Below are 14,981 nucleotides of genomic sequence, written 5' to 3'. Positions count from 1 at the left end.
ATTTAATATTTCTGAGTGAAGTATAATGCAGGTCGTATGGTAGACTTAGGTTAGCATGTCGGCCTTAGAGTCAATAGGTTCTGGGTTCGAATCTGGCCTCTGGCCTTTCTGTGTGGTGATTGCATGTTCTCCCCGTGCTTGCCGGTTAGTGTTAGTGAGGATAAGCGGCATTTTCCGTACCCCAGCACTCCTCAACCAGGCTCAAATAGCTTTGTCCGGTGCATCTTCTCTCCCTTAGGTGTGGCCCCCTCTCAGACCCAGCAGCCATGTCAGACACCCCACCAGGACGAGGTGCTCAGCAGAATGAGGAAAAGGCAGACCAAGAACAACCCCTATCTCTATTTGACCTCCTTGCTGCATCGCAGGCGCTCCGAGGACGACCAGACAGGCATCCTCACCGGCGCTGACTTGGAGGGCCCCAATTACGGGACCCTCCGCTGACCCAAGGGGTCAAGCCATTGAACTCGACTTAAGGCCACCTCAGCCTGTCGTGCTCTACCCCTACCACACCCTGATCTTAGTATCCAGCTGATAGCTTTCCTATCATCTCTAGAGCTGATGGGGGTTTAATGGAGGCATCGACGTAAGTACATGAACAATCAGTTTGGCTTCCCTCCATCTCACTTGAAAAGATATATAATGTATATAAATAGTTAAAACAAGGGAGTGAAGTTCTGTTCTACAGTAATAAAGACATTTTTTCACTCACGCGGGAGGGGGCGGGCAGGGGTCCATATGTTTTTCCAGTGATACAGTGTACTGTTATGCCAGGTGTGTCCACTCACCGACTTTTCCTACAATACAAATAGTGTCAGTATATAAACACAGGGTTCTTACCACCAAATATACCTCAGAGTAAACGCAGAGTTTCTGTAATTCTTGTGGTATACTGTACGTACTTGACCTTTTTACATATGGAGAAAAAAAGACTAAGGTTTGGATCATGCGATGAGCTCGGTTTTTTTTTTTCTGACACGTTAGCTAACGTTTGGTTATCGTTATTAGCTTGTGTTCATTTAGCGGTACTATCCACTGAGACTGTGTCTTAATGTGTTGATGTTAAGATGTCGGACTCGCCTGGCGGTGGGTGGTTCTTAGACGAACAGGGTGTTCAATCGTAAAATGTTGCGTAGGGTGAAGTTCACTTGTGATGCGTGGCACATCTGGAGGTGCCTTTTTTTGCCTTTGCGCTTGTCTTTTTTCTAGCTTAAACTTGCCTTTTCCGTCGCCTTCCCACATTATTGTCATTGGAGAGGGTGCTAAAACTACTGTTCTTCTGTTTTGCCAGAGAAGCATGACTCCTGTTTTGTTTGTTGGCTTTTTATAGTTTCAGCTTCCGAGTCGATATGAAACGCACAGGCCTGTCAAAAGGGAAAAAAAGGCAAATAAATAAACCAATAAATAAAAGTTCATGCAGAGGGAATAAAGGTGCTGCATGTTAAATAGGAACTTAGCAAGCATAGGATGCCTCATAAAGCTGGAAAGTGCTAAAAGCAATGAATACGATACAGCGGACCCTCAGGAGTCGAACGCAGTTGAAACTTCAGTTTATTATTATTATTTTCCCCGTAAGAAATGATTGAAGTGACAGTGGACAACTCCAACCTCCACATCAATCTTTTCACTACCTTAATTCCCACAAATAGTGGCACTTTTTCTAATAGAAGCCATGCCTCAAATACTCACTTGAATAAAAAAGTCATCAACTTGAATAAAAAAACACCACAACCCAAATATGCTACCAGGAAATAAAAGTGTAATAACCGTAATTATCTTAATGCATGGACGCTATTGTTCACGCACAGACAAGCTTTGTCATTTGCGAGCCAAAACAGCAGCACCTACCGAGCCACTCTGACAGAAGCCGTGCCTCAAATTCTCACCGGCTGCGTCGTAAACTTGAACAAATAAACGGCTTATTGCAAATATCCCCCAAATAACAAGTCTTAACTGTAATTATCTGAGCTCATAGACGTGACGTTATTATTCACACACATTCAAGACTTCACTAGATCTTAGTGACGTAGGGATGGCGTCTTAAATGACGAGCAGCATTCCAGTGGACGCTGAACTGTGGTCACTCCACAAGCTTGTGTGCATCCATGTTTATCAGAATCATCTTTATTTGCCAAGTATGTCCAAAACACACAAGGAATTTGTCTCCGGTAGTTGGAGCCGCTCTAGTACAACAGACAGTCAATTTACAGAACACTGTGCCCCTGTAAATACAGTTGTAATAATAGAAGCGAGCTGGATGGTGGTTCGCTAGCAGCTAATGTTAGCAGTGAACTCCATTGCCTGAAGTTCACTGTCTCTTCAGCCTCACAATCTTCATTATGCTCACTCAATTTTGGCTAAGATGGTGATCTATGATATGACAATGACAATGAAGTTTTTATGCAACTTAATGTCAACTTTATGTTTTCCCCAAAATTGAATTACAAATTGAACAACCATTGCATTCAGATTTTGAAGCATCGCTTAAATCCTTTCTCGGGGTTGAACTGTTCACTATCATAAATTGTCTAATATTTTAAGTCACATTTAAGTTAAATGAATCATTATTACCTGTGTAATGGTACGACAAAAATTTCAGTCTCGTACCTTGGTTTTTAGGTCACGGTTCGTTTCACATTGGGTACAGAAAGGGAACAAAATGTAAAATTATGCAAATATTTTGCATAAATAGGAACAAATCCAATCAAGGAAAAACAAACTGCTAGCAGTAAATTCTTAGAGAGAAAAATATTTTAAAAATCTATACAATACAATAAGAGTAAATATTGGAAAATGTATAGGAGCTAAATATTTTCTTTTTAGGAAAGTGCAACATCAATTTTGTCTTCTTTTTTAGGAAATTAATAATGCACACAAGTGTGACAGTAACAGTGACAATCTGGCTTGATCTGTTTAAATGCCTCTAGGATTTACATTTATACCGTGATTCCCCCCCCCCCCCATCCCCCCCATGCTGCATTGATATTCACTTTGATGTGATGCAATTATAAATGATTGAACAATTTTTTTGTATTGCATATCATTAGCCACGACGGCCGCTATCCAGTGGCTAAGTCGCACTGTATTTGTTCAAAAGTAGAAAGTTACACTTCTTTTCCCTTACCTAATATGATCCATGTGGGAACTTGGTACAACGATACCAAAAAGGCAGAATACGAATACATGTATCGTTACCAGTATATTTGCTGAGTACCGCCTTTGGTGCTTTTTTTCATTCTTAGTTCTATTATGACTATTGACATTTGTCTCTTTGGTTTACGGATAGCCACAAAAAGGCCAAAGAAAATGTAAAAAAAAAAAAAAAAAAAAATCAACGAATTTGACATTCGTCTGAATCCCGAGGGTCCACTGTACTGAACCACAACCAACACAGCGACTGTTTAACAAGTGTATATTACTTTCTAGCTTCTGTATGTTTGTTGATTTCTGACACTAGCCGATAATGAATGTATGTTTTCCGCTGTACAGGAAATGAATGTCCCAATGTCGCAGTGCATTGAATGATTGCTGACGTTTTTTTTAGGTGCGACCTGCACCTAGGCCAAATTGTTCAGTACTGTTAGGCCAGGCCCCTTTACAAGATCTGTTTTGTTTTAAAAGCTTATTCAATCATGCAAATATGACAAGGAATTTGATACAGATTAGAAGTCAAAAGTTGATGGCTGCCTGAAAGTGAGTGTCCACACAAATCGGTACAAGAGACAGTGATTTAAGAAGAACAAAAAAAAAGATCTATATTTGTTATGTACTGTACATGTATCGTATTTGTAGAGAGAAACCGCGTTTTACGGAAATAACTTCTTGTAATGAGGATGTACAAAAATGACGGGAGACGTAGAGAGAAATTAGATTATATATCTATATATTACACAAAAGTATTTGCTTATAGTACGGCTTTAAGTGGAAACATTTTAAGGTGCCTCGTTTGTCATGCTTTTAGCGCACATGGTTTTACCCCCAGAGGAGTGAACCTAATAATGTTAGCAGCGTATGATGTATCGCTTCTGCTTGTATATTTTATCCTGTGAAAATTTTAAGCTTTAGACGCAGACTTCTATAGCCTCTTTCATGCAGACACCCTGCAAAATTCCTGCATCAGAGGCGTGACAGTAGGGCTAGTTAATATGGCCTTAAAATAACATCTCCCCCCCAAATTGCCCAAAAACCTGATTTCCGATTTTAATGCTTAATGGTTTTTTTCCCTTGCTTCATTTCTCCTGATACGAAACAAGCTTTTGAACGTTTTTTTCCCCCCAGCAATTATTTTTTTCCCCCCAGCAATTATTTTTTTCCCCAGCATTAACTTGCATCAACTTCCACAGAAATAATACAAACCTCAATTCCCATGAAGTTGGGACATTGTGTAAAGCGTAAATAAAAACAGAATACAATGTTTTCCAAATCGCTTTCAACCTATATTCAAAGACAAGATGTTTAATGTTCAAACTGATTAACGTTGTTGTTTTTTGCAAATATTCTCTCATTTTGAATTTGATCCCTGCAACACATTCTCAAAAAGCTAGAACAGGGACATCAAAAGACTGGGCTCAAAAACACCTGTTAGGATCATTCCACAGGTTAATTGGAAACAGGTGAGTGTCATGATTGGGTATAGAAGGAGCATCCCTGAAAGGCTCAGTTGTTAACAATCAAGAATAGGGAGAGGTTCACCACTCTGCGTGAGCAAATAGTCCAACAGTTTAAGAATGTTTCTCAACGTACAATTGCAAGCACTTTACGAATTTCATCATCTCTGTTCCATGATATCGTCAAAAGATTCAGAGAACCTAGAGAAAACTCTGCACGTAACTGGGAAGGCCAAAAACTAACATTGAATGCCCGTGACCTTTGATCCCTCAGCATCATTACCACAGTTTGTCGCTACATCAACAAATGCAAGTTAAAACTCTACCATGCAAAGTGAAACCCATAAATTAATAACACACAGAAACACGGCCGGCTTCTCTGGACCCGTGCTCATCTGAGATGGACTGACGCAAAGTGGAAAAGTGTGCTGTGGTCTGAGGAATCTACATTTCAAATTGTTTTTGGAAATCATGGAGGTCGAGTCCTACGTGCCAAACAGGAAAAGGACCATCCGGATTGTTTTCAGCGCAAAGTTCAAAAGCCAGCATCTGTGATGGAATGGGGTTGTGTTAGTGCCCATGGCATGGGTAACTTGCGCATCTCTTAAGGCACCATTATTCCTGAAAGTTACATACTGTACAGGTTTTGGATCAACAAATGCTGCCATCCAAGCAACGCCTTCTTCAGTGACGTCCCTACTTATATCCCTGCAAGATAATGCCAAGCCACATTCTGGATGTGTTACAACAGCATGGCATGGTAGTAAAAGAGTGAGAGTACTTGACTGGCCTGCCAGCAGTCCCGGCCTCTCTCCCATTGAAAATATGTGGCGCGTTAAGTGCAAATATGACAATGGAGACCCCGGACTATTGAGCAACTGAAATTTACATCAATCAAGAATGAGAAAGAATTCCATCAAAAAAGCTTCAACAATTAGTGTCCTCAGTTCCCAAACGCTTATCGTGTTGTTAAAAGAAATGGTGATGTAACACAGTGGTAAACATGCCCCTCTCCCAGCTTTTTGGAACATGTTGCAGGCATCAAATTAAAAATTTGTGAATATTTGCATGCCCTGCGATTGGCTGGCGGCCAGTTCAGGGTGTACCCCTGCCTCTCGCCGAAGATAGCTGGGATAGGCTCCAGCACGCCCCCGACCCTTTTGAGGATAAGCGGTACAGAAAATGGATGGATGGATGAATATTTGCACCAAAAAAAAGTTTATCAGTTTGAACATTAAATATGTTGTCTTTGTAGTGTATTCAGTTGACTATAGGTTGAAAACTATTTACAAATTATTGCATTCTGTTTTACTGTACCTTTTTTTTTTTCTTTACCTTTTACACAACGTCCAGACTTCATTGGAATTGGGGTTTGTAGAAATATTTTTTTCTTTACAGATACTGTAATAACAAAATAAGTGCTTCCTCTCAAAATATGCATGTAAACGTTACTTAATAAATTCTGATTTTTAATTTTCGACAATTTAATGGCATAAAATAAGCCATCAAACTGCATGACTTGGCTGGTGCTTATGTAAGAGTACTGCTCTCTCGTGGTCTTTTCTCAAGTAGAAATGTGCATGTGAGGCAAGGTGACCGTGGCAAAACATTTGTGACAAAAGCTGAAAGTGTCAATTGTTTCTAAGATGTCGATAGATCACTGCTTTTGCAACGTATAAATGGGCTTGGGTAAAATATCAATGCGAGTGACAACATGATTTCCTTCCACCGGATCTCTTGTCATACACAAAACAATGTCAAAAAGATTCCGCTCATGGTGTCTGTTTCTTAGCAGTATTTCCGGTATTTCCCCCAACCTTTATTGAGCTATGGCACATATTTTTCATTAGAAAAATCTCACAGCACACGGCCAAACAAAAATGTCACAAGTACAGCATATACTGTTACTGAAGTAATGATGATGCCGCCTCAGTTTACTCACAAATATACTCAGTGTTAAATTTGGGACTGAAGCTATTGTTCTGTTGTAGAAAAAGGCTACTGGGGGATACACACGTTACCGTTATTTCTCATGTATAATACGCATTTTTTTCATTAAAAAAAAAGTATCTTCTAAAGTCGATAGAGGGAAAAGGAAAATGGAAAAAAATAACATTGTATAAACGTATATCAGTACCTAGGGGTTGTGAAAAAGGTGTACTTTCATTCCAGTATGATATATAATATCTAATGTTACAAACATGTAATATGGTAAATTTTCATTGCTTACCCAAGAATCATGACGTTTTTGTTGGCGCCGTTGTTTTGCCACAGCGTCTGTCCGTTGATGGCATGGGATTTTACCATCTCTACTAGACAGCAGATTTATTTCTTGTACCGCCACTTCACGGAGCACATCTCCCAAGTTAAAAAATGTCAAGGAAACGGATGAGTTGCTCTGTTGCTTTTAAGAAGAAAGTGATCACTTTTGCTGTCAGGAGGGAACCTTGATGTAGCTCAGTAGTTCTATATAAAGTTAATGAAAAATTATGGAGGAAATGCAAAGAAAAGCTCCTACCCGGTAAAACTGTACTCTTTTCAACAGTATTATTCAAATTTTGTACTTACCGCATCAGTGAGCATTGATTTGAGTCGATCACTGTCTTCGTTTTTTGCTAATGTGAGAATTCGAGTGGAAATGCATGGTGAGGAAGTGACATAAACGTCAGCGCATGCACACAGAGCAGAACATTTCTTTGAAAAACCTAATCAAATATGGATAATATTGGATGTTTTGAGCATGTATACCAGCAAATCCATTCGACGTATTTTACTTGGGGGTGCGTATTATACTCGACAGCGTCTTATACACGAGAAATTATGGTAATTGTACCGTCTGCTATCTAGTGGAAGTACATTTAATTGTTCTGCCTGTCACTGTACGTCGCTGGCATAGATAGATGAACAAAGATTTTATTTTAATCGTCCTGATAAATAAATACATTCAAATTCACCCAGCTCTACGTGACAGTAGATCAGGATATTGTTTGTGTAAAAAAAAAAAAAAAAAAAAAACTTGTCAGACAACGCCATAGCTTCCGACACAACAAGGCGAGAGAACAAAGTGCTCCTGGAAAACCCTTACACGCAGATGGGGTGCCACCTGTGTTACGGCTCCGATACTACCTCCGAAGCCGAGAAATCACCAGGTCGTCTCCATTTATAGATACAGCATTAAAAAGGGACTTCTAAGACCCGACCAGCCATTTAAAGCTACCAAACAAATGTTAGCTCCCGGGCTGAAGCGTTGTGCATTACGTAGCATTTACGAGCGTGTTAGCGGCTTCTCAGCATTATGACTTGGTGCTACGTTCAAAACTGTGGTGCTGTAGAGTAGAAAATACAACCTCTTTATTGATTTTTTTATTTTTATTTTTTTATTTTTATTTTATTTTATTTATTTTTTTGGGTGGTGGGGCAGGGGATAGCCCAGCTAAAACTAGGGCCGTCTCTCTTATCATGACCCTGTTGACTACAATGGTGGTGATAGACCATACTGGAAAAAATAGTTGTGTACTCTAAGGTAAGCTTGGAAAATAACAATTAGTTTTGTGACCTTCAAATGACCATGTGATTACCTGCTTCTATAGCATGTGTGTGGGTGTGTGTGTGTGTCTGTCTGTCTGTGCTTCCAAGGTACCCTCTCAAAACAAGTACTGCTGATATTCAGAGTGTGAACTCCGCCTAAATGAGTGGAATCACCCGTAGGTCCACCATCTCGATTTTGCAGCTCTGTTTTTTTGTCTCAAGCACACCTCTGCAGGGGCGTCTCTCACCACACCTCCACCACCACATGGAACGTTTTCACACTGACGTCACACCACTTCCTCACTTTCGCAACTGCAGCTTTTGCCAAGCTTTCTTCTTCGGCGAATCATTATGTGCGTCAGAAAGAAAGAGTTCTTGGTTCACAATTATCTGTCATTGTTTTAATTGAAATTGTATGTATCAAAACTACTAGTGGTATCTGTACTCGGTATCGGTGAGTACTCAAGAGTGAATAATAAAAAAAAAAAAAGTGGTATTGAACATCCCTAAAAATAGCAATTACAATAGACTAGCATTATGTACCGCCGTTTTGGGACCAAAATTATAATGGGAAACAGTTTTGCAAGACTGTGGTAAGCCTTTCCAAACTTTTTAAGCCACGCATCCTCTTCGCCACCCCAACAGAGGTGATGCGTCCCCTCTCCTTGGTCATACGTTTCCTTTCATCATCAGCCTGAAGTAAAGGTAACTCCAGGAGTTACAGTGGTGTGACGTCATGGTGCAAAAGGTCGAGTATTCCTTGGAGTGCTGGACAGTTTAGCCACATTTTTCCTTGGAAAGCTCACACATCCCCTACTTTTAGGAACGGGTGTTGTCTTCCGTGATAATTTTTTTCCCCCTTGTTTTCTCAAAAAACAAAAAAAAACAAAAAAACAAAAACGTACAGTGTTAAAGAGGGCTGCTTTGGACGTACTGTTAGCTCCGTTTTTTTGTTTTTGGTCACAGCATTTCTGCTTCACGAGCTCCTGTCGGGGTGATACTTTAACAATTCTTTTTATTGTATTAATCTTGCATGTAGAGTCAATACAAACATTTAACAGTCATTCACAGACATCTGAGCTGGTTGTTAATGGACAGAAACCTAGAGTAATATGTAATATTTTCTATATTCTCTGTTTTTTCATGTGTACCTGCACTGAGGAACTAGAATGTATTATTATTATTATTATTATTATTATTATTATTATTGTAGGCTACAATACAAAAAGCACTACATTGTTAACTGTTTTAGCGTAAATTGCTCATAATCAAGCAAGCAAGCCACGTAGTGCTTCAAAGGAAACAAAGTGTATTTTTTCCATTCTCCATCCATCCATCCACTCGACTCTGTGCTGTACATCACATGTTTACATTCTGTGTTTGGGTGCAAAATTCACATTTGTAAATATCTCAGTGCAACAAACTAGTTCATTTACTCTTTTGTTATTCCGTCCTGTCATCAGGTTTAACATGGACACATTGTGAGCAATTAACTCATACTGTATGGTGCTGTACCAAAGCCTTATGTATGATGTTTGTATTACTTTTCTCACCGCTGTCAAGTGGCATCTGTAAAGTAATTTTCTTTTGTGTGTGTGTGTGGGTGTGTGTGAAGGAAACAGACACAAGCTACAATGTAAAAAAAATAAAATCACACTGGCCAGGTTTAAACACTGGCCTTTTTAAGGGGAGAAAAAGCGCCACAGGCGGTGGTTACGGCGGCTTGAGCGCATCATCTCAGCTCTTCCTCGCCACATGCAGTGCGCCTGCGAGAATATGAACGCATTCATGTCACCATATCACGTCCAACGCTTAGTCCCATAAGGAATTTTTCTTGCAAATTTTTGTATTTTGATATAATAAAAAAGACAAAAGAGGTCTTCCTGTTGTACTTTCTTTATATAAAGCTGTACATTGTTTCACTTGTTCATTTGTTCACTACTGGTGTAGATCGGAGCATATATGTTATAATAATAAAAAAAAAAGAGTCCCGTCCAAAAATATTGGAAAACTGAGGCCAAATTCTTCATATTTGCTTAAGACCGAAACCATTTGGGTTTGACATCCAGAAATTAATATGACAGCTTTTATCCTTTCGAAAAGTGTTTACTTCAGGATCAAATACATCACTTGGGAGATAATTGCATCACGTGTCAAACGCAACTCTCGGGCCAGATTCTGCCTGCCACATTTTTGCACTTCATTAATGTAAATCGAATGTGTCTTGCTAAATTGATTTCATTCTTGCAGAAAATATGAACATAATTGCTTTTTTTTTTTTTACTATTACAAGCATTTTGTTCCCACCAAATCTTTTTTTGACATAAATTGAACAATACTTGTTTATATTTGATTGTCAATATTTTCTATAACTTGTGATTTCCAATTCAATGAAGGGGCAGGGGCATATTTGTATACACAATAATATGATTTTTATCGTTTTTACCGTCATAACCTCCCTCTGAGGAAACCATCTCTATTATGTGGCTAGCGATAAAAGCATTAGTTTGACGCTCCTGAGTATGCATGATGATTTTTTTCCCCAAGATTCTCTTTCAGTTGTTGTTTATACATATTGGGGACGACACCCTTCAGCTTCCGCTTAAACAGGTAAAATGCATCCTCCATAGGGTTTAAGTCCGAAGATCGACGGGTGCAAACATTTGGTCATGTCAGTGGGCCACAGGCTTGACAGTTATTTAAAGCAGAAGTTATTTTAACATGTGCAAACATTTTGAGTCTCAACATGACAGGCACAACAGTCCATCTCTCTTCTGGTTCAGCCAAAAGGTATTTTTGAGGGCTTCTTCCTTCTTCTGAGCATGCTTTTATGGATTTTGCTTTTGTGCACAAGGAAACTAAAAGCCTCACCAATACAGTCACCACAAAATTGGAAGCATGCAATTGTCCAAAATGCCTCGCTATGATTAAGAAGGAGCAACTAAGGTGTCTCGTCCAACCTTTGATTGATTAATTAATTGATAAAGAGGCGTGTCTCAATACTTTTGTCCATATAAGAAAGTGTAGTTCACATGGTGGACACAGGGTGTAAATGTTGTGCATTTTTAGCCACATGACTAAGTCAAAGCAACACACATTTATTCACATTAAGAGCAAGTTATTAATTCAAGCATCTTAAATGGACTGCCTAGCTGCCAAAAACTATTGCAACATTTGTAGTTAATGTTTAATCTTTTTTTTTTAAGAAATACAATTGCAAGGCGACTTAGGCGGAGCAAGAAAAACAAATAAGTTGAAAGAGAATGAATGACCTTTGAGCTTTTGCTCCAGTTTTCCAGCCCAAGGGCATTCTGGGAAAAGAAAAACGAAAAAGCATTTGCATACACCTGGGGTAACCACCTGTTAATCCACTAGATAAATATTAAAAAGCATTTAGGGACATTCTGTCTTTCTTCTCAAAGTGCATACCCGCTCTTCTTAACATTGTTCCAGTGATGTTTAAAAAAAATATGTGATTAGGGAAAGAAACTCAGGTACCATTAAAAAACTAAAAACATACTGATGAATTCCCACCTGCATAGTATTGTATTACTGTATAAAATGTGTTGCCATCCAATGACAAACATTTGAACCACGTTGTTGTAGTTTTTTTTTTTTTTTTTTTAAATCAGCAACATAAACATGTCTTTTCTCAGTAAAACCTAAAAAAAACCAATCAATACAGATAGGACAATATGATAGGGAACGCATTCAAATAAATATTTAAATGTGTAGTACGCAGTTTTCAAACTGCAAGCAACATTTGAATGTAGCCTCGCATCTCTGCCCAAAGAAACGCCCCAGTATTTCCAAACACGAAACGTTACCGGTTTGATGTTGTATTTTTGGAAATGCACTGTATAATCAAATAAAAATATAAGCGAGTTCAAACCTTACCCGACGACCCGGTGAGACTTGACCCAAACCTAGGGGTGTCCAAGCACAGTGTTAGGGGGCACTGACCCCTCCGGCCCCCCAGAACCGCCACTGAAGACAACAGCCATAAAGAAGTTCGGCTTCAAACATGTCCTCAACCCATAGTCATGCTCATTAGCGCAGCATACACAAGAAGTCCACTAACTTGTTTTCCAGGTTTGGTCACGTCACGTGACGTTCCGCATATAGTGGATTAATAGACCTTAGGTTTAAAAAAAAAAAAAAAAAAAAACTTCTTTGTGATTTTATTTTATTTTTTTAAATATTATTCCAGCACGTTATCGAAAACTGTTAACTACATAGAATATTACGGACAGTGAGTGAGTGAAGTGCTACCTCCCACCTACATACACGGTTTATATAAGAGTGCGCGCTCGTGGCAGATGGAGTGTGGGGGGCTCCTCGGCTGTGTGGCCCATTACGAAACAGGGGGCCCCCCCACGCACTATCCCACGCCTTCTTCTACTTCGCCTCACTTGGCAGAAGCTCGGCGTGGGAAACACCACCCGCGCGGACGCCGTCCATCCGAGGCGCGGGCACGGAGGCGCTGTGGTGCGCGCTCCCGAGCTCGAGTGCAGTCAGACACAGTGAGAGGAAGCGAGGAGCCGCAGCAGTCAGGTAGCAAGCAGCACCTCTGCGTTTGGTTTTCGTTTGATCGTTGTATTCATTACAACTTTGGACGTCAACCTCAGCGGTCTGTGTATCGTGTGTAAGCCGGGTGTCGATGCAGTGCCATGCCGACATCATGCTGGCGGATGCCGAGGAGCTGCTCCCTTCGGCGGCTTAGATCAACGGAGGACTCCCGGCCGCAGCAGGTAGGAGGACGCTCGGAGCCGTCCCCATCCTTCGCCATGACATCATGGAACACACATACAGTGTACTGTAGAGAGTCGAGACACACGCCGCTGTAATGCACAAGCTGCAGCAAGGTGAGTGGTGGTGGTGGGTGGGGAGGCCACACAGCTGTTGCGTGGGTGCTGCTGCAGGTCAGAGTCCACCTGGAGAGAACTTAACACAGTTAACTGCTAACGACCAGTCGACACCTAAAGCAATATAATGCAGCACATCACTTGAAATGTGTTTTTGTTTTGTTTTGCTTTGCGGTTCGTGTCACTGCATATGTGTGTGTATGCGAAGGATTCTACAACATTATGCATGATCATTGTAACAGGCACTGCGGTGCTTTCCAGTACAGATGCAACCTATTCTTACGAACAAGTTGGCTGATTGTATCAGGAATTGTGCTTAAGTCGTTATTTTGGTGAAAAAAATGCTTGGATTCGGTTCGGTTCGGCCCTGGAACATGCCCGCTTTCACATAAAAAAAAAACAATATATATATATATATATATATATATATATATATATATATGGCAGCACAGTGGACGACTGGTTAGAGCGTCAGCCTCACAGTTCTGAGGACCCGGGTTCAATCCCTGCTCCCGCCTGTGTGGAGTTTGCATGTTCTCCCCGTGCCTGCGTGGGTTTTCTCCGGGCACTCCGGTTTCCTCCCACATCCCAAAAACATGCACGTTAATTGAAAACTCTAAATTGCCCGTAGGTGTGAATGTGAGTGCGAATGGTTGTTTGTTTGTATGTGCCCTGCGATTGGCTGGCAACCAGTTCAGGGTGTACCCCGCCTCCTGCTCGATGACAGCTGGGATAGGCTCCAGCACGCCCGCGACCCTAGTGAGGAGAAGCGGCTCAGAAAATGGATGGATGGATATATATATATATATTTTTTTTTTAGTGAAAACAGAAACAAATGTTCTGAACAGGTAGATCAGGGGTGTCAAACTCATTTTTGTCTCAGGCCGCATTGTAGTTATGATTTCCCTCAGAGGGCCGTTAGAACAGTGAAACCATATAAATGTTTCATCACCAAATCATATTATTACCATTACACAACAAATTGAGGGATAACTACTTTTGAAATCAGAAGACAAAGATAATAGTTTGTTCAAGTATTGTTTAAGTTACTGTAGAAGAAGGGTTTGGTAACAGAAAAATGCAATATCTCAACATTATTGTTTATTATTATAACAATTTGGAATTTGGGTACAGATTTTAGCAAAAATCACAGAAGTTGACGAGCATGATTTTCTTTTGCGGGCCACACAAAATAACGTGGCGGGCCGCATCTGGCCCCCAGGCCTTGAGTTTGACACCAATCAGGTAGCTTAAAAGCGTTACCAAACTGTGGCATCAATTAGGTGCAGGAGGACTAACTCACTAAATAGCTAATATGGCAGTCTGTTTGTATGTCCAAATGTTCCTAAATCAAATGTTCGTAAGTAGTCAAGAGTCTCTTAGAGACTTAGTCCAATTGACTTACAGATGTTTTGATAAAAAAATACAAATTCAACAGAAACGCAAGGGCGTGTATGTATGTTGTCGCTTCGCAACCCGTTAAAACTACTACTACTACTTACACCACTACTTTCCCATTAGCCGTTTTAGCTCTTAGTTTTAGTTGGTGAGTATGGACTCTTATGCCATCATAATGAACATTGTACAGCACCAGACTATGTGATAAATGTTGCCCATTCGACATCCATTGCAGCCTGGTCATCCTGGAAGGGGGAACCCCCTCATCTGCGGTCTGTTCTCGAGGTTTATTTTTCCCCCAAATGGGATTTTGAGTTTTTCCTTGCCCGATTGGGGGGGGTTTAGATTAGGGGATGTTGTCAATCATTGCCAACTGTGGGCCTGTGAAGCCCTTTGAGACTCTTTTGTGATTAAGGGCTATACAAATAAACTTGAGTAGTGTGAATGTCTGTGTTTTAGTTTGGAAATGGGTGGGGGTATTCTTACACAAATGTGCAAAGTACTTCATTGCGTTCATAACTTGTAAATGTCGTAAATCAAGGACCTGCTGTAACGAGAAAGTCTCCGTAGAGCAGGGTTGGGGAAC

At 40.4% G+C, this 14,981-nt stretch overlaps 2 protein-coding genes across 7 annotated transcripts in view; both read left to right on the top strand.

Annotated features, from left to right (window-relative positions):
• igsf9ba (immunoglobulin superfamily, member 9Ba) overlaps positions 1-10,012 on the top strand; it is a 94,741-nt gene extending 84,729 nt beyond the window's left edge. For all 5 annotated transcript variants that reach the window (XM_061782489.1, XM_061782490.1, XM_061782486.1 and 2 more), the window contains one exon: positions 239-10,012. In XM_061782489.1, the coding sequence (XP_061638473.1) occupies positions 239-441 (203 nt within the window). In that variant the 3' untranslated portion in view covers positions 442-10,012. The remainder of the gene's footprint in view (positions 1-238) is intronic.
• Positions 10,013-12,451: 2,439 nt separating this feature from the next.
• Positions 12,452-14,981, top strand: part of arhgap32a (Rho GTPase activating protein 32a) — a 41,511-nt gene continuing 38,981 nt past the window's right edge. For both annotated transcript variants that reach the window (XM_061782256.1, XM_061782255.1), the window contains exon 1: positions 12,452-12,883. The gene's annotated coding sequence lies outside the window, so the exon portion shown is untranslated. The remainder of the gene's footprint in view (positions 12,884-14,981) is intronic.

Source organism: Phyllopteryx taeniolatus, chromosome 8, assembly GCF_024500385.1.
Source record: "Phyllopteryx taeniolatus isolate TA_2022b chromosome 8, UOR_Ptae_1.2, whole genome shotgun sequence".
Taxonomy (NCBI): domain Eukaryota; kingdom Metazoa; phylum Chordata; class Actinopteri; order Syngnathiformes; family Syngnathidae; genus Phyllopteryx; species Phyllopteryx taeniolatus.
This window is presented reverse-complemented; position numbering and strand designations above follow the sequence as displayed.